This window comes from Babylonia areolata, chromosome 7, assembly GCF_041734735.1.
Source record: "Babylonia areolata isolate BAREFJ2019XMU chromosome 7, ASM4173473v1, whole genome shotgun sequence".
NCBI lineage: Eukaryota > Metazoa > Mollusca > Gastropoda > Neogastropoda > Buccinidae > Babylonia > Babylonia areolata.
The window spans coordinates 34,185,562-34,204,883 of NC_134882.1; the positions used below are offsets into that span (position 1 = coordinate 34,185,562).

The following is a 19,322-nucleotide window of genomic DNA, read 5'->3' on the forward strand; positions in this document are numbered from 1 at the left end:
CAGATAATGGCAACCATAAAAAAACTCCCATTGATACGATGTGAAACATATCATACTTAGTCCCAAGATTTTTTTCAACTGAATGCAGGCCAGGTTAAACACGTATCTTCTTCTCCCTCAACTCCGAGGAGAGTGGATCCTTCGGCGGCCGCAAGGAAGAACTGTTCACCAGATTCCTCCGATCCAGGTCTGGCGGTTGTGTATCAAAGCCTGAGTCTCTGCAAATGGGTTTCTTTCCATTCTGTTATGTCAAGTTGTCCGGCAGTCCATCGTTTTTTGTTGTTGTTGTTTTCCCCGGCCGTTCTCCTCCGTATTCTTCCCACAACATTTCATAGGAGGGTTGTTTCAACACGGCTATTGGATTTTGGTACGTGGCATACGCTGGAAAACTATGAAAACCTGCTATCTGAGGCAGTCAAAGATGCAGTCAAAGATCAAACAGAAAATCGTCCAGATGCGGATGCAGAAAATCATGGAAAAGAGAAGCAGCAGACACCATACAGCTTGAATATAAGCCAGTTTAATTTTTTCTGTTATTTGTGTTAAACGAGGAGTGTGGAGGTATATGTTGGCAGACACACACACACACAAAACCCACCCTTTCCTGTAGCTATACTGAGCCTGAGGCTCGCAGCCAGGCCACAGTCCTGGTCTCAGCCATTTCCCCTCAGTCATTCAACTTGAATGAGTGAGAGGAAATGGCTGACATTATATGGTCTGGAATCTGGTTCCACAGGCGGACAGCTGAAGGGAAGAAGGAATGCCTGTGGGAGTCAGTGCGGGGGAAGGGCACCTGTAGTTTCTCTGGGTGGCCTCGGACAGTTCTATTTGTCCGCACTAAAGTACCTTCCCGGGGTACTACCTCAACCAAACCACCCATAATCTTGTACATCATGGTGGCCTTGGCTGCAGTGCGGCGCAGTTTGAGTGGGTCGAGTTCCAGCCTGGTGATAATTTCGGTTGCACTGGTGGTGGGACGGAAGTCATGCATAATTCGCCGAGTTGTTTTGCGTTGTACCATCTCCAGGTTGGTTGAACATTTGTCCCCATTGGGTAAAAGTGACCATGAAGTTCTTGCTTTCTGTCTATATATTGCAGACCAGAAATGTAAAGAAAAGAAAGAGGAGAGGAAGTATAATATGAACAAAGCAAATTACAATAATATGAGATTGGACATAAAATCCATAGATTGGAAATGCCTATACGACATGGATGTAAATGACAGTTGGGAATATATTAAAAAGGAATTACACTCAACTATAAATAAAAACATTCCTAAAATGAGATACATCAAACGAGAGAAATATAAACCCATGTGGCTCGATAAAAAAAGCTATGCGGATTATCAAAAAGAAATATAACTTATATCAGAGATTTTTGAATACAAAAAATGGTAAAGATTATCAAAAATATATTGAAACAAGAAACCTATGTAACAAACAGATCAAAAGTGCAACTAAAGAATTTGAGAAAAAGCTCTCTAAAGATGTCAAATCTAATCAAAAAGGCTTTTGGAAATATGTCCAAACTAAAACTAAATCAAAAACTGGAATAAGCCCCCTAATTGACAAGGACGGCACGAAATCTGTAAGTGACAAAGAAAAAGCCAGTACTCTGAACAGTTTCTTCTCAAGTGTTTTTACAAAGGAGAAAGTTGATAACATACCAAATCTGGACCCTGGATCTAGATCAAATGGCAAAATGGTAACTGATATTAAAATTACAAGTGAATCTGTAAAACAAAAGTTGAAAAAACTAAATCCAAATAAAGCTCAGGGCCCAGATGCAGTACCAGCAAGAATTCTGAAAGAGTTAAGTGAAGAGCTAGCAGAACCGCTAAGCATATTGTTTAATAAATCAGTTGAACAAGTGGTAATACCAGATGACTGGAAGATGACTACAGTAACGCCAATATTTAAAAAAAAGGTACAAGAACTGACCCTGGAAACTATAGACCTGTTAGTTTGACTTGTATAACATGTAAAGTTCTGGAATCATATGTAAGAGATACTATTGTTGATCATATGACAGAAAATTGTTTGTATGCGGAATGCCAACACGGATTTCGGAAACACAGATCATGTGTAACTCAATTACTAGAAGTCATGGAAGACTTCACACGAATGATAAACAGGGGCGAAGATATTGATGTGCTTTACTAAGACTTTAAGAAAGCTTTTGATTCTGTGCCACACCAGAGATTATTAAAAAAAGATAGAATCTTATGGAATATCAGGAAAAGTATTAAATTGGACTAGGGATTTTCTCACTAACTGAAAACAAAGAGTTAAGGTGGTAGATAGTTATTCAGAGGAAGCAATGTTCCTCAGTGGAATTCCACAGGGTGGTATTTTAGGACCCATACTTTTTACATTATTCATAAATGACTTGCCTCAAACAGTGTCAAGTGTATGTAAAATTTTTGCAGACGACACTAAACTTTACTGTTCACCAACTTCACGACATATAATGCAAAATGACATTGACTCCTTGATAGAATGGTCTGAAAAATTGAACTTATACTTTAATGCTTCCAAATGCAAAGTATTACACATTGGTCGAACAAACCCAAAACATAACTATGTAATGAAAAACGACAACGAAATAACCAATATTGTGAAATGTGAAGAGGAGAAAGACTTAGGGGTGACGTTTGACAAAGACTTACTGTTTGACAGACATATTAACCAAGTTGTTAACAAGGCAAATCAAAGGCTGGGTATTATTAAACGTACTTTTTCGTTTATTGATAAGGATATTTTTCTCCGACTTTATAAAGCTCTTGTAAGACATCTCTTGGAGTGTGGTCTCCCTGCCTGGTGTCCTAGACTAATACGTCAATCAATTACTATTGAAAGAGTGCAAAGACGTGCTACTAAACTGGTGCATGAAATTAAGGATTTGTCTTACGAAGATAGACTGAAATTCCTAAAATTACCCTCAGTGAAAGCAAGACGAAAAAGAGGAGACTTGATTCAAGCCTATAAGATCTGTAATGGTATAGACGATATTAAAAAAGATCACTTCTTTGATTCACCGCCAGATACTAATATGGAAACAAGAAACAGTGTTGATAAAATTTATAAACAGAGACATAACAATAACACAAGGAAATTTGCTTTTATTTATAGGGTAACTAACGACTGGAACAAACTATCCACTAACATCAAGTATGCTTCCAATACCAACAACTTCAAGAACCTTATCGATAAACACAAAATTTTAAAAGACATCTGGTTTGACTTTGATGGTCCAAGATAATTGTAACAGGGCCTACTTAGACTGAGACAAGACTGATAACGACATAGCACAAAGAAGGCCGTGAGGCCTTGTGCTAATCATAAATGAGACGGGGCGTAAAAAGCCGGGAGGCTACGATGATCAACATCAGCCCCTAACCTGAACCTGAACCTGAACCTGTTGTGAGATACTGTCGCGGGGGATCCAGTCACCAGCGGCCCGGGTCCCAGACTGGCGCAGCATATTCAAGGACTATGGGCCTCACAAGCCCCTTGTAGCATGCCACAGTGTCTGGGTGGTGTAGGGGCATCCTCTCAGGTTCCTATACATGAAGGCACTGGTCTTGTCTGCCTTTGCTGTTGTGGCCTTGATGTGTGGTCCCCAGTGAAGCCGGGTCTTTTGTCAGTGGAACGATAATAGGGATAACTGACCAAAAAGAAAATTTCACATGAGCCGGATTCTTATAATAAATTCTCTAAAGAACATTTCTCGGTTGTTTCTTTGCAGTCTTCTTGTTTGACCAAGAGCAAATCGAAATATTCATATTTCTCTTAAATCTAAAATGTCGAACCATTCTTTTAATAATTGGTCGGGTCACGTTACTCAGTCGAGCGCCGCGTGAGAAAAAATTTAAAAAGAGTAACAAATGTTCAGTGAAAAATATGTATTGCTTCAGAAAAAATATATAAATAATCCTATAGTTCTTTTGAAGATGAAAAAGCGTATTCTTTGCGAAATAGCCAAATATGTATTAATGTTTTTGTATGAAGTGGGTTCAGTAACAATCCTCTGAACCAACTTCTTCTGACTTGACCCTGCATTTCGCGCGTGCGCCCATCCACAGAAGCTCCGAAACCGCGAAAAGAATTGATGAAGAACGCAGCACGCGAGCCCAGTTCAGACCAGCCACAAGATAAGCCTGTACAGCATTGTGGCAGAATGCCGAACATCAAGGTTTTCGCGGGTACTTCACACACAGATCTTGCTCAGCGAATCTGTGATCGCTTGGGCATCGAGCTTGGAAAAGTTACCACGAAAAAATTCAGCAATGGCGAGTGTTGGTAAGTCCACAAAGTTTGCCATCTAGTTAGCTGTCAAATGAAATGTTGAACATCGGTAATTCGACATGAGTGAACATTGCATTTGTCTTGAGTGTAGGATGTAGTGTAGCATATTTTGTTTGTTTGTTTTCTCCCTACTTTCTATGTTGTTTATTTAAAGGCACCGGAATATGCTCAGAGTCTGTGCACACTATTCCGTATTCGTCTGTTGCAGCCATGCCTGTGCGGGTGGATTCTCTGGATCACACAACAGAAACACACACACACGTTTACAGTCACACACACACACACACACACACACACACACACACACACAGAGTCGCACATTTATACACTGTCTGGGAAATTCATATTGCAGTCATTAACACTGTTGAAAAGATCCAGCGTTGTCCGAAAGAGTTCCAAGCTTTGGAGACATGCTCTGTGGAAACTTAGTCCAAGTCAAACCGGTCAGGCATTCCCATATTCTGATATTGTGATATTTATTTCATAGACTTCTTGTATGATGTGGATGCTGCTATTGATCATTGATGGCAAACATTGTTTACATAGTTATAAGTTACAACTGATATATCCTGAAATCCAAAACTTTCCCAATGTTAAAGAGAACTTCCAGTATAGTAGTCATCATACACAAAATGATATTGTGTGTAATACTAATAGTCACAGAGCATTTAATTTGAGCAGGTCTCCGAAGCTAAGGACTGCAACCAGCTTTGTGGTGCTAGATGAGTTAGTGTTATAAGTTAAAGCAAATTATTTTACTTGAAACCAACTTAATTATTGCCCATTGTGCCCTCTGGCATGTAGGGCAGCAACAAAGACCTGCTGCTCTTGACCAGTTTTGGGCAGGCGTGCTTAGGGTCTTGAGCTCTCCTTTGATTGTTTTGTGCCAGGTTTTCTTTGGTCTTCCTCTTTTGCATAGATCTACCTATCTAATGTCCCCTTGATTGCACTATGAACCAACAAACAGAATAATTGTTGAATACAGTGTTGGGGTGTACACACATAATTGTGATTTTGAAATGTCTGAAACACATGGGGGGCAGTTGTTTCTATGAAGGGGAAAACCCCAGATCCACTTTTTTTTTAATTGTCACTTCAAGGCTTTCCCAGCATGAAAATCTTAGGGTCAAACATTGAAATTTGTTTTCAGTTACTCCCTCTTATGCTCTTTCATTATTAAGGAACAGTGGGCTTGGAAGCATTTGCATGTATTGCATTTGAGAAATCTTCCTAGTTTTTCCAGACTGTATAGCCTAAATGATGCAATGTCTACAAAATGAAGAATATTGAAGTGTCCATTTTGTCCTCAGTACTTTTCTTTTTATAATGACAATCAAAACTTTCTTTTCAATGGCTTGATTACTCCACAACCTCTTCTCTTTAGCAACATATCAAGAGGGTTCACTGCAACTGCGTATGCATTACAAAGTACAGCTGGCACAGATATTTTCATGCACAGATGACAGTTCTCTTGCTTTACAGCCTGCTGTTTGCTATGTTGGCAGTACAGTTAAATGTCTAGTGTCTTTTTTGTCTGGATCAGGAGTCTGGGCTGATATCAGCCTCAACAACAGTTGTCTGATAAAACATTATCTTTGTAGTTAGACATGAAATTTATTGTTCAACAAGTTGCCTGAACGGTTGAAACAATGTCTGATATGAGTTTGGTAATGGGGAAAAATAGCATGACCAGCATGGCAACAGCTGGTTAGCTGTCATAGGTTAGCAACTGTGAATCATAACTTGAATGATTATTTATTTTTTATTTTTTGCTGCCCCATCATCTGCAGTGTTTCAGTGGCATTACTCCCATGCTGCTCATTTAGATTCCTCCATACACTGCCACACTTGGGTTCGTCTGTCACAGTTCCAGTGTCAGCAGTCCTCAGGGAACCATCGATGTTAGGTCACCAGAGGCCACACACCAGAGGAGACCCTGCACTGCTGCTGAGTTACTTCAGTGGTGCCTGTTCTGATTTAATGTACTTAGGATACCACCTACTAAGCCCCCTACTAACGACAATAATGGCTTAGTCGCGGAGCCAGACTGAGTGAGCATCCGTCCCAGAGTAGAGACCGCCACCACGTCCCTCAAACAACAGCCCCCCATGAATCTGCCGACACTGAAGACATTGACAGGACTCGCCCCAAGCACATAAGTGGAGGGGTATCGAAACTGAGGTCACCATGAGAGCAGGGCATGAAAGGCCACAGACTTTGAGACTGTTTTGTCTGTATTGATCACGATGATGATGGAGGAGGATGACGATGACGATGTTGCTATGGAGGACCATTTTGGTTTGGGACTGCGTGACAAGGCTCCACTCTGCGCTTCCTGTCATAATGATATCCTGGCGTTAACCAGGCCTGAGAGATACAGACACTTGTAGTGTTGGTCAAGTAATTAGAGCAACACACCCAAAGACGCATCCTTGAAGTGGATGACACTCGACTGTGTGGTCACAGTCTCCCCATTTAAGCCTACAGCACACTCAACTCTGGGTAGGAGCTGGCCACGGGCCGAAAAACCCACCTCCACTGGGATTCAAACCCGCATCCTCCCAGCCGTCAGTCCGCGACGCTAACCACTTCGCCATGGCGGCTGGTAACATGAATGAATATTGTTGAATTTATCAGTTGTCAAAAATGAGAAAGGTCCTTATCAGATCAAGAAAAAAGAAATTCCCTGCACATCTACCACTTTGAATGTTGTTTTTTAAATGCCACTGATATCTTCAGATAATATCACTTAATGTACTCCCAAGGTGCCCTCTTCATTGTCAGCAGTCTTCGGCTATTAAACACACATACTCTGTCCCTCTGTTTGGCTGTCAACAGCACATTGTTCCGTTGTCTCACACAGTGTTTGGGTTGCTGAATGCCTTACCCGTTACCACTGTGTGAAGTGCATACTTATGGTGCATGTATTGTGGAATTGCCATGGTCAGCGTTAGGATGTAAACTACAAGTTGTTTTTTGTACCAGTACTAAATATTAGCCACAGTTTACACATGCATGCCAGTGTATGTCTTTCTCATTAATTACTAACATACTCATGCACACACATGTTCATATGTGCATCACTGTATGCATGTACACTTATTTCATGTTTGTGACATGCTGAGACATACTTGTGTTCACATGCATGCGCTCATAATCAGATGAGCACGCATACTGATTGATACATAAACATATATTTTAAATAACTTTGCATGAAAAGAAATTACTCATGTAATAATAAGATTTTTTTGCGGATATAAGCCATTACCAAAGTTCTTTTGTTTCTATGGATGTGATTTTTTTGTTTGTGTGTGTACATTTACTGATTCAGTGTTTGTTGCAGACCAGCCAAAACTGGCTGTTTCGTTTGTTGTAACTGGAACCAACTTTTGGAATACATCGGTCGTGTGTGCATTTTGATTCAGACTAAGCAGTTCGGGAAAATAGCTCATCAGGAACAGCATATAATATATATTTTATATTGGTGAATTTATGATGAAAGTGAAGTTAGTTTATGTAACATATACATTGATTCTTTCTTTAATGATTGGGGAAAGGTAGTAGGAACCAAGAATACAGCTTAAGCAAATGTTCAGTTAGCTTTTGACAGTTTGACATATATAGAATTAAAGTTGGTTATTATGACAAAAGTATTTGGATTGCTGGTTAGCTCAGTTGGTAGAGCATCAAGCTCACATTCACACGGAGCTCATGTACGTTTATATGTATTTGACTGTGCTTTCATATCTGTGAAACTGCGTGTTCGGTGCATATCTGTTATGCATGTGTGGGTGTATATGTGAATGTGTGTCTTAATGTTTTACATTTATTTGCTTTTTTTTTTTTTTTTTTTTTTTTTTACATTATAGTTATTATTTATTTATTTATTTGTGTAAGCTTATCTATCATTGATTCACTTTTTTTTTTTTTTTTCCTCAAGGCCTGACTAAGCGCGTTGGGTTACGCTGCTGGTCAGGCATCTGCTTGGCAGATGTGGTGTAGCGTATATGGATTTGTCTGAACGCAGTGACGCCTCCTTGAGCTACTGCAACTGAACTGCAACTCACACCAACATAAAAAAGGGCATTCTTGCTTCCCATGTTAATGTGGTTTTGGTGCTGTGTGAGGGAGGTGCCTTCTCTGATACTTTCCTCTGGGATAGTTATCCCAGTTTGCCATTTGAGTTGAAGTCAGTGTTTACATGACACCTAAATGTATGGTCTAAATACAAGTATTTACGTGACAAATAATAAAATATTATTTAGTCATATGTAAGACCTTTGAAATCATGCCATCATTGCACATTATTTAGAGATTTGATTAGGTTCTAGGTTTTTCATTTTGACTGTGTTATGTGGTAGCCAGTATCATAAGCTTTGGACTGGCTACATAGTTCATTGGCCTTGAACGATCTTATTCAACCGTACAGCTAGAATAGCTCAAGTATATCTGCACCTTAATATCACTATCAGTAACAGACATGTCAAGTAAACCAAGAGATGGAAGACTTACAAAAACTTTCAGAATACATTCATTGGTATTGTCATGACTGATATAACAAACATCAGCTCAATAATTGACATGGTACCAGTGCAGGGACTGATGCAGCAGCTTTAAAACTTCATTTTTGTTTTGTGTGTTTCAGTGTGGAGATTGGGGAATCGGTGCGTGGTGAGGACGTGTACATTGTGCAGAGCGGTTGTCGTGAAGTGAACGACATGCTGATGGAGCTGTTGATTATGATCAACGCCTGCAAAATTGCCTCCGCCTCTCGCGTCACTGCCGTCATTCCATGCTTTCCCTATGCTCGACAGGACAAGAAAGACAAGGTCATCATCTGTTATTTCCTTTCTTAAGCTGTCATCTTGTTCTTTACTCTTTTTCTTCATTGCTCTTGACGTCTTGTTACGTCATTAGTTAACCTATTCAACCCTGGAGAGTTTACAGCCTGGGCAGGCACTCATGCCATATTGATGTGAGCATGATGCTCGGGTCAGGGCTTAATGAGTTAATAACTTAATTTGTGATAGTGCATGTGCATGCACACACTCATACAGACATTCAAGTGCACACACACACTCACACACACAAACACATACACACACACTATACACTCTCTCTCTCTCTTCTCCTCACACACATACACAGACACACTCAGACACACACTATACATTCTCTTTCTCTCCCTCCCAACTCACTCTCTTTCACTTGCTATCATTCTCCAGGTAGCTTTCTCTATGCCTGTTAGGAAGGAATGTTATAAGCCTCCCTTTGCTAATCTCTTCTCCTCCTGCTGTCCCCCTTCTTTTGTGTGTCAAACACACACCCACCCCCTTTACACACTCATATTGAGTAATGGGAAGAAGGGCAGTGTGACAAAAGCTTTGTACACAGTGTCACAGTGACCCCTTTGGCTGAAGTGTTAGGTAAGACTTGGAGTTGGAGCATAGAGCTGTGAAGTCAGTGACTGGTCCTGCTTTCCAGTGTACTGTAGTCATCCAGCTCTCCCACTCTCCCACTCCCCTTTCACTTTACCTATCAGTGTTCACAGTTGACCATTTCTTGTGCAAAATCCTCAATAACAAATGTGCATGCACTCACATTTTATTGCTTTGATCTATTTGTTCGTTCAGTTTTATTTTAGTGTCCATCATTTCTTCGATGGGTTTTGCGAGGCAAACATTGAGTCTAAGGAGTCCTGTGTCCCTCTCCTTTACTTTAAAAAAAGAAAAAGGGGAAAAAAATCCCTCCATCATAATACATCAATATTAAGGATGGATGACTCCACTGATGTAGGCCTCTTTTGTTTTCAGGAATGGTGTGTGTGTGGAGCATTCTCCCCATTCCTTGATTTCCTCTTGCCTCCCCTATCCCCTTCCCTCTCGCCATCCACCCTCGCTGTCTCCCTTTGTCACAGTTTGCGTTGATGTGTGTGTACAAGGGTAAACAATCAGAAGTGCTGACAGTTATAGAATTAACATACTTTGCTGGAGAAAGAAAATTTGTGACGGGTGTTTTGTATTCTTGTTATTTCATGAAGAAAACTTACTTTGGAAGTAACTTGAGGTAGCAGGTCTATTGTGTGGGTTTGGAAAAACAACAAACATCATCTGTCTGTCCTGGAAAAGCTGTAGAACTTTAACCACACCAGATCTGTCAAAACCAAGTTAGTGTTCATAATGAATGAATTTGATTAGTATAGGGCCCATAAAAACTTCCACGGATTGTTTGCTTCTATGGGCCACCCACATACAAACGCCAAAACAAAAGAAAGAAAAAATTGTGTTCCCGTGGGCCATTCACATACAAACACAAATGACAAAGAAATTAGAAACAATCAAATGCCTGCACAACAGACACAACACACACACACACACACACACACACACACACACACTGCTCCCTTTGTGCCCTGCCTACCCTCTCACCCCAGCATACACAGATGCACATGTATACATTTAAGCACCAAACATGCGCACACATTCACATACACTTACACGAGCATGCAGACACACACACAGACTTCACACACACACACACACACACACACACACTCTCTCTCTCAAACATACAAAAGTGATGGCATATAGAATGGTACTAAATAGACAATAAAAACTTTGATTTTCAGAGCCGGGCTCCCATTTCTGCCAAGCTGGTGGCCAACATGCTGTCTGTGGCTGGAGCTGACCACATCATCACCATGGACCTCCACGCCTCCCAGATACAGGTGGGCCTGGGGATCATCTTCAGAATACTGTCCCTTGGCTGAACAACACAGTTCTGTATCACACCAAGGGCTGGGGTGCTTTCCACCATACTCATTCATCAAGATTGTGAAAAATCTAATCTTTATTTACGCTGACTCTTTTTATTGGTACTCGCAACACACAGCCTGTTTTTGTGAAAATTTAATCTTTACTTACACTGACGCTTTTTATTGGTACACACACACACACACACACACACACACACACACACACATATATATATGCACATATATATGCACACACACTCGCATACACACATATATATATATATATAGAGAGAGAGAGAGAGATGTTATACATGTTAATGACAAATTAGGCATCTTGTTGGAAAAAGGGGGTGGAGGGGTTGAAGAAAATTATTAGCCATTGTATTTTTATTTAAAGTTAGGAAATAGTAAAACTGTAAATCTGTTTGTGTAGAGTTTTGATGTATTTGTATTTGTATTTCTTTTTATCACAACAGATTTCTCTGTGTGAAATTCGGGCTGCTCTCCCCAGGGAGAGCGCGTCGCTACACTACAGCGCCACCCATTTTTTTGTTGTATTTTTTCTTGCATGCAGTTTTTTTTGTTTTTCCTATCGATGTGGATTTTTCTACAGAATTTTGCCAGGAACAACCCTTTTGTTGCCGTGGGTTCTTTTACGTGCGCTAAGTGCATGCTGCACATGGGACCTCGGTTTATCGTCTCATCCGAATGACTAGCGTCCAGACCACCACTCAAGGTCTAGTGGAGGGGGAGAAAATATCGGCGGCTGAACCGTGATTCGAACCAGCGCGCTCAGATTCTCTCGCTTCCTAGGCGGACGCGTTACCTCTAGGCCATCACTCCACATTAGGAATTTGTTCGCACATTTCATCATGGCAAGGTAAAAAATTTTTCCTGTCACGATTGAGGCAGCACATTTTGAACAAAATGAGCGCATTATACCCTTTCTGTTGATATTGCCTCCCTCTCTACCTCTGTTTTTTTTTGTTTTGTTTTTTCTCAAGGCCTGACAAAGCGCGTTGGGTTACGCTGCTGCAGGCATCTGCTTGGCAGATGTGGTGTAGCGTATATGGATTTGACCGAATGCAGTGACGTCTCCTTGAGCTACTGATACAGATACTGATTTTACCTCTGTATTTCCATTAACTGTCATTCCCATGCACTTAATAATGATAACAAATATGATCTTTTTCAGAGAAATTTTTTCATCCTCGAATTACTCTTCTCAGAATATTTGGAAAATATACAGGAGATAAAACTGCATGCGTATGCATAGATATGGCTACTAGTACTACACTGAAATTCTCTATGATACTGAGATTTTGTTGTCAACACTAATGGTCAAAGTTATTGTGATTTGCAGGGATTTTTTGACATCCCTGTTGACAACCTTTACGCAGAGCCTGCTGTTCTTCGATGGATCAAGGACAACATTTCAGACTGGCGCAACTGCTGCATTGTCTCCCCTGATGCCGGAGGGGCGAAACGGTAATGCTTGAGAATGGGAAAACATTGCAGTCAGCTTAATTTCATTCATGATTCAGCATTCTTTGTTTTTCGTAACTCGTTCTTCCTTTTGACTCCATTTACATTGCTCTGCAGTAAGCGTTCATTGGCTATATTTGCCATTTCTTTGAATGTCCGATTCCAATGTATTAAGTTTTGTGATATGATATTGCATTGTTCAGGCTTTTCATGTGATATGTGTTATGATTGTGTGTGTGTGCGTGTGTGTGTGTGTATTCTTCTTCTTTTTCATTAGTGGGCTGGAACTCTCACGTTCTCTCGTATGTACATGAGTGGGCATGACTGTTTTTACCCTGCCATGTAGGAAGCCATACTCTGTTTTCGGGGGTGGAGTGTGTATAAAGTTTGTGCTTGAGTGTTTGGTAGGCTGACTGTAAAGGGCTGTGTATGTTAATTTTTCATTTTTTTTCATTTTGGTGTTTAAATTTATGTTTTAAACATTGGTATTTACACTGTACAGCACAATTGAGCATGCTTTATATAGAAAGGCACTTTGTAAATTGAATTATTATTATTATTATATGATTGAGAGAGAATGCATCCTACTGTATTAAAGACCAGATGGTTCAGGTGGAAAATGTTTGTATCTGAACAGAAAATGAATGATAAGATGTCATTCCTTCATGTCTTATTTTTGAAGTACAGTTGATGTTCAGCCCGTAAACAAGACCATAGAGAATTCTGCTGAGAAAATGGGAGAGGAAAAATGTTCATATTTAGTGTATGGCATATCCTTGCGATACTATATTCAGACTATCCATAGAATAGTGAATTTATATCTACAGTTAGGTATGGTGTGCCCTTGCAGCATTTTACATCTACATTATCCAATGTTAAGTATTTATTTAAATATTGTTTATTGAATGATGAAATTTTGTGTTGTACTGTGTATTTAATTTAAAAAAAATTTGTTGCCTTTTTATGAGCAAATATATCAACAATTTCTCTTTCAGAGATAATGAAGTATTCTTGCGACTTGTATAAAGTAAATTCCCCCACTGGAACAAAACAAGTCGAGGAAAAAAAATGTTGTGATGAGCATGACTTATACTGTAACAGTGTTACCTTTTCACTTATGCTTTTTGACTCACTTTTGTAAACAAAATGAGTCTATGTTTTAACCCGGTGTTCGGTTGTCTGTGTGTGTGTGTGTGTGTCCGTGGTAAACTTTAACATTGACATTTTCTCTGCAAATACTTTGTCAGTTGACACCAAATTTGGCATAAAAATAGGAAAAATTCAGTTCTTTCCAGTCATCTTGTTTAAAACAATATTGCACCTCTGGGATGGGCACAAAAAAATAAATAAAAGAAGCCTAATTATATGCAAACTGCATTTACTGTTATATTTTTTGTATTCTCTAAACTTGGCACTCTGACCTCTTATTCTGACACAACAACAAGAGGAGACATTATTATCATTTTTTGTTCAAACAGGAACTTCTTTTGCTAAGCATGGAAGTTTTATTTATTTTGCAAACGTTTTGGTGCAGATAGTAAAAAAGGGAAATTACTCTGTAATTAATGCTAGGGGACTTAATTTATCACAAGTGATTCTTGAAGGCCTTGCCTCTCTTGTTTGCTTTGCTTTGTTTGTTTTAAACTGGCAGAATCTAGCCGCATGTGACAGCTACAAGGCAGGGCACGTTTACTGTTGTACAATTACGCTGAAACAGGTCAATTGATGTTGCATTGCAAGGAAAGAGAAGATCCCATTCTGCTCTCCTTCCTTAGTTATCTACTGATTACTTCTGTAATCAAGGGCATGTATGACTGCCGAGCTGAGAAAGGGTCAGATTTCCCTCGGGTTGATGACAAACCCTTTTCTAGCCTGAATTTTGTTTTCAAGGAATTGATAAAATGGTCTAGTGTAGTTTACTCTTAATGAATAAAGAATTTTGAGCTTGATGATAGGAAGTCTGTGGTTATGTCCACCTTTTTTTTTTTTTTTTTGCACAGCCAAACAAAAATCTACTCTCCTAAGGTTGACCTTGTACAGTGGCAGCATCTGTTGTACAGCAAGGATACCAAATCTTTCCAAAACTGTTGTACCATGTGTCAGTCCCAAAAGAAGTGGTGGGTTGTTTATGATTTAAAAAAATTACAAAGTAGGGAGTCTGCATGCTTACAGTTGTGCATGCGTGGAGGAAGGCAGCAGAATGGTCAAGACGGTTATCTGTCAACACAGTATTTGTGAGGGCCTGGGTTCAGTTCCCGGCCTTGCCATTTCTCTCAAGTTTGACTGGAAAATCAAACTTAGTGTGTCTTTATTCAGATGAAATTATAAATTGAGGTTCTGTGTGTAGAATGCACTTTGCACAGGGAAAAAGAACCCATGGCAGCAAAAGGGCTTTCTTCTAACAAAATTCTGTGGAATGAACCCACTTTAAAGAAACACAAATTTACATGGGTACACTCAAGGCTTGACAGCATGTTGGGTTATGTTGCTGGTCTGGCATTTTGCTATCAGATTGGGCATAGTGTGTGCGTGTGTGTGTATATATATATATATATGGATTTCTCCGAACGGCAGTGAAGCCTCCTTGAGAAACAGAAACTGAAACTGTAGCATGTTTGTAACAGAGTGACGGCGATTGCGGACCGGCTGAACGTGGACTTTGCCCTGATCCACAAGGAGAGGAAGAAGGCCAACGAAGTGGCCTCCATGGTCCTGGTCGGGGACGTCAAAGACCGTGTGGCCATCCTGGTGGACGACATGGCCGACACCTGTGGCACAGTGTGCCATGCTGCTGAAAAGTAAGTGGTCTAGTGTAAGAGTTCTGTGTAGTTTTCTCTTATAAATGAAGAATTTTGCACTTTATTTTTGGTTGTTGTTTTTTTGTTTGCACAACCAAACAAAAAGCGCTGCTTTCCTAAGGTTAGCCTTGTACAGTGTTAACATCTGTTGGTGCAGCAAGGTAATATTGGACAGCAGCTGGAAGAGAAGGAGGGATAGAAGGGAGAATGAGAGGGATGATAGTCCAGTCTTTTGCTGGATGAGACAGTAAACTGACATCCCATGTGCAGCATGCACCTAAATGAACCCACAGCAACAAAAGGGTTGTCTTCTTCTTCTTCTTCTGCATTCACTCGTATGCACACGAGTGGGCTATTACGTGTATGACCGTTTTTACCCCGCCATGTAGGCAGCCATACTCCGTTTTTGGGGGTGTGCATGCTGGGTATGTTCTTGTTTCCATAACCCACCGAACGCTGACATGGATTACAGGATCTTTAACATGCGTATTTGATCTTCTGCTTGCATATACACACGAAGGCAGGTCTGCACATCTGTTGACCTGGGAGATCGTAAAAATCTCCACCCTTTACCCACCAGGCGCCGTCACCGTGATTCGAACCCGGGACCCTCAGATTGACAGTCCAGCGCTTGAACCACTCGGCTATTGCGCCCGTCAGAAGGGTTGTATGTGCCAAAATTCTAATAAAGAAAAAGCCACCATAATATCCATGTGTGTGCTTGCGTGTGACTGAAGCTTGTTTGAATGACAGGAAATGAACAGTGAGTGCCAGAAGGAAGCTGCCATTTGGTTCTACCCTGTTAGACAGTGTGTTGTGCAAATGACTGTGTGCTTGTAAAATGCTTGTCTCTGACCAAGATAGGCGCTATAGAAGTATTGATAATACTAATTGATTAACGATGATGAGGAGACGGGGATGGACAAGGAGACAGGGGTGGTTTTTGTGACTGCAGTGCTGTGCAGGTTTGTGCTAATGATTCACCATGGACAGAATAACGTGTTGGAGTTGTAAGTGTGTGCTCACTCTGTGCATGTTATGCAATTGCTTGTGTGTGTTTATTATTTGAATATTTGATTTGACCATGTTATTCATCCAGAGGCATCAGGAATAGCTGATTTTGTGACCCATGAAATATTATCATACAGCTTAAGTGTCATCCATGAAATAATTTGATGGGTTTAAAAAAAGAAAAGAAAAAAGTTTATTACAGGTAATTTGATGCATTTTAAGTGTGTCATCCATGAAATGATATAGATTTTTTTCTTTTCATAATGCAGGTTATTGAGGTAATTTGATGCATTTTAAATGTGTTATCCATGAAGTAATTTGGATTATTTTTTTCATAATACAGGTTATTAGAGGTAATTTGATGCATTTTAAGTGTGTCATCCCTGAAATAATTTGATGGATTTTTTTTTCCATTATCCAGGTTATTAGAGGTAATTTGATGCATTTTAAGTGTCATCCGTGAAAATAATTTGATGGATTTTTTCTTTTGTAATTCAGGTTACTAGAGGCGGGAGCAATCAAAGTGTACGCCATTTGCACGCATGGCATTTTCTCTGGTCCTGCTGTGTCACGCATCATCAACTCTCTGTTTGAGGCCGTGGTGGTCACCAACACCATTCCTCAAGACCAGAACATGAAAGATGCCCCCAAAATACAGGTCAGTGTCTGTCAGAGTTTGTGTGTGTGTGTGTGTGTGTGTGTGTGTGTGTGTTTGTTTGTGTGTGTGTGTCAGTGGTGATTGCTCAGCGTGTATGTGTGTGTGGTGTACACCATTGTTTGTGTGGTTGGCACTGGTTCTCAGCTGTTGTCTGGCAGTGGATGTTTCAGGAGGTTTCTGTCAGCTGTGATACATTGATGGTGAACATGGTTTGGGGTGAAATCATTTCATGGATAAAATAACATAATAGAAGTGTGTGATGTGAAATGACTCAGTGGTGTGGCACAAAACAGTTGGTGATTAAACGTGAGTGTGTTGCAAGTGTGGGTGTGTTTCTGAGTTTGCACATATTGAAGTGTGGTAAGGGTTTCTTTGAAACTGGTAGATTAGTCAATAACCTAGTGCATTATTCTCTCTTTGCATGATATGATTGTGCTTACAGTGGAACAGCAGAACTTGCATATCAAACCCAGCCTGGGAAATTTGTGAATTTTTTTAGGCATGCTACAGTTGGATTTTTTGGGGGGAGTAGGGAGGTTGGGTGTGTGTGTGGGGGGGTTATGTGGAATATTTCATGGATATTAGGTGGTATTAAGTTTTCTGTCTTGTTGTTGTCTCTTTCTGGTGGTTTTTTTTTCTTAAAAAAAAAAAAAAACCCAAAAAACTTGCTATACATTTTAGTTTTATCTGGTTGACTGGCAATGATTCAGTAAACCATGGCATAGGATAGTTTGTCAAAATGTTGGATTGTTGAAAAGGTTTGGGAGATAATAATGTACTGATAATAAATGAAATTAAAAAAACTTTGACTGTGCCTGTCATGACTGTTTCAAAGTCATCTGGTTTCTTTATATGTGGCATCCAAACCTCCTCTATTACTTTTTTTGTGATAAAACTCTTATGAAGTCTTTCACTGAAAATGTGTTTGTTCATGTGCTTTTTCTGTCCCTTTGGTTGACAAAGACAAACAGAACAAAATTATAACACTGGTACTCAAGAGTTTGATGTTTTACTTGACATGGCACACGCGTGTTTGTGAAGTCAGTGCAGTCTGGGTGTTTTTTGAAATTGTTTTTATCTCTGTTCTTTTCATTGAGCTCTTTGTGCCACTTAACTGAGTTGGAAGCCCTTTGGAGATTTGAACTTGGAGAACAGAAAGTAGTAATAATATGTGTATTCAAATTTTGAACTTATGAATTACAGAAAACCCATAATTTGCCAAGAAATTGTGATGAATGTGTTCATTGTTAGCAACAGTACTGTTGGCAATAAGTATCCTTTTAGTATGTGGTCTGTGGGAGTTAGTATTGTCAACCATTCTAAATTGTTGTGGTCATAAAGATGGTGTATTCATTAATATTCTGTCAGTCAGGAAAGATCTGAATGAAAGTAAACTTTTACTTCAACTTGATTGAGTGATGATAGGCTATCAGTGGTAATCAGAATTTCCCAGTTTAATTATAAACCACAAAAAAAGCTTTGAATGAATCATTCTGTGCTTTAACTCCGTGGTTTTAATAAGCCACACAGAATAAACCATTGATTTTTAAAATCTTCAAAGATGACAAATGAATCATTAATCATTCTGTGGCTGCTAAAGTGTGGGAGTGATCTCAGTTATTTAATGACAAACACTATAGTTACACTCCATTATGTAATAAAGATGACTTACTCATACACTCTGTTATTTGATTAAGATGAATTATTCATCAGTTTCGCATAGTTATTTTTATGATTTATACTTAAATTACACTCTCACTTCAAAAGACATTGTCATTTATTTGATGACTTGTACTTCATCGTTATATTGAGCATAGAGATCTGATTTTATTTGTATGGCTGAATGATTGATGTTTGTGTTTTCCTAGTGTTTGTTTTTTTGTTTCCCCATTGTGGTAATAAACTGAAATGATAAAGTAGTGATACTGGTTGCATGTGTAACCGGATGACTTACATTGTGAAATCTTCGTTGATAGAATCCGGTTTTGTAGAAACGTGAACTGTAGTGACGATGCGGCAGAGTTTTTGGAACGCTGTAGGTTTCGGTGTTGGACTGTGTCTGAAGCCTTTGTTCTTGAAAGGAACACGTAGGTTCCTCTAAAGTGTTGAGCTGACAGTGCATGAAGATTGAAACCGCTTTGACCACTTGGCTGACTGTCAGCTTGGCCTGTTGCTCAGGTACGTGGTTGGTAGTTTACATCCGTGGTTGTAGTTGTGATTTTGTTGTGCATTAGAAACTGCTGTAAGAGAACTCTCCTCTGGGGCCCGTTATCTCAGTGAAGCTAGCTGAACAGTGGAGCTGATTGACA

At 39.7% G+C, this 19,322-nt stretch overlaps 1 protein-coding gene across 3 annotated transcripts in view; it reads left to right on the top strand.

The window, feature by feature from the left end:
• The first annotated feature begins 4,100 nt into the window (after positions 1-4,100).
• Positions 4,101-19,322, top strand: part of LOC143283986 (ribose-phosphate pyrophosphokinase 1) — a 34,174-nt gene continuing 18,952 nt past the window's right edge. For all 3 annotated transcript variants that reach the window (XM_076590491.1, XM_076590489.1, XM_076590490.1), the window contains exons 1-6: positions 4,101-4,301; positions 8,953-9,136; positions 10,936-11,034; positions 12,425-12,549; positions 15,171-15,344; positions 16,854-17,013. In XM_076590491.1, coding sequence (XP_076446606.1) covers positions 4,111-4,301; positions 8,953-9,136; positions 10,936-11,034; positions 12,425-12,549; positions 15,171-15,344; positions 16,854-17,013 — 933 coding nt within the window. In that variant the 5' untranslated portion in view covers positions 4,101-4,110. The remainder of the gene's footprint in view (positions 4,302-8,952; positions 9,137-10,935; positions 11,035-12,424; positions 12,550-15,170; positions 15,345-16,853; positions 17,014-19,322) is intronic.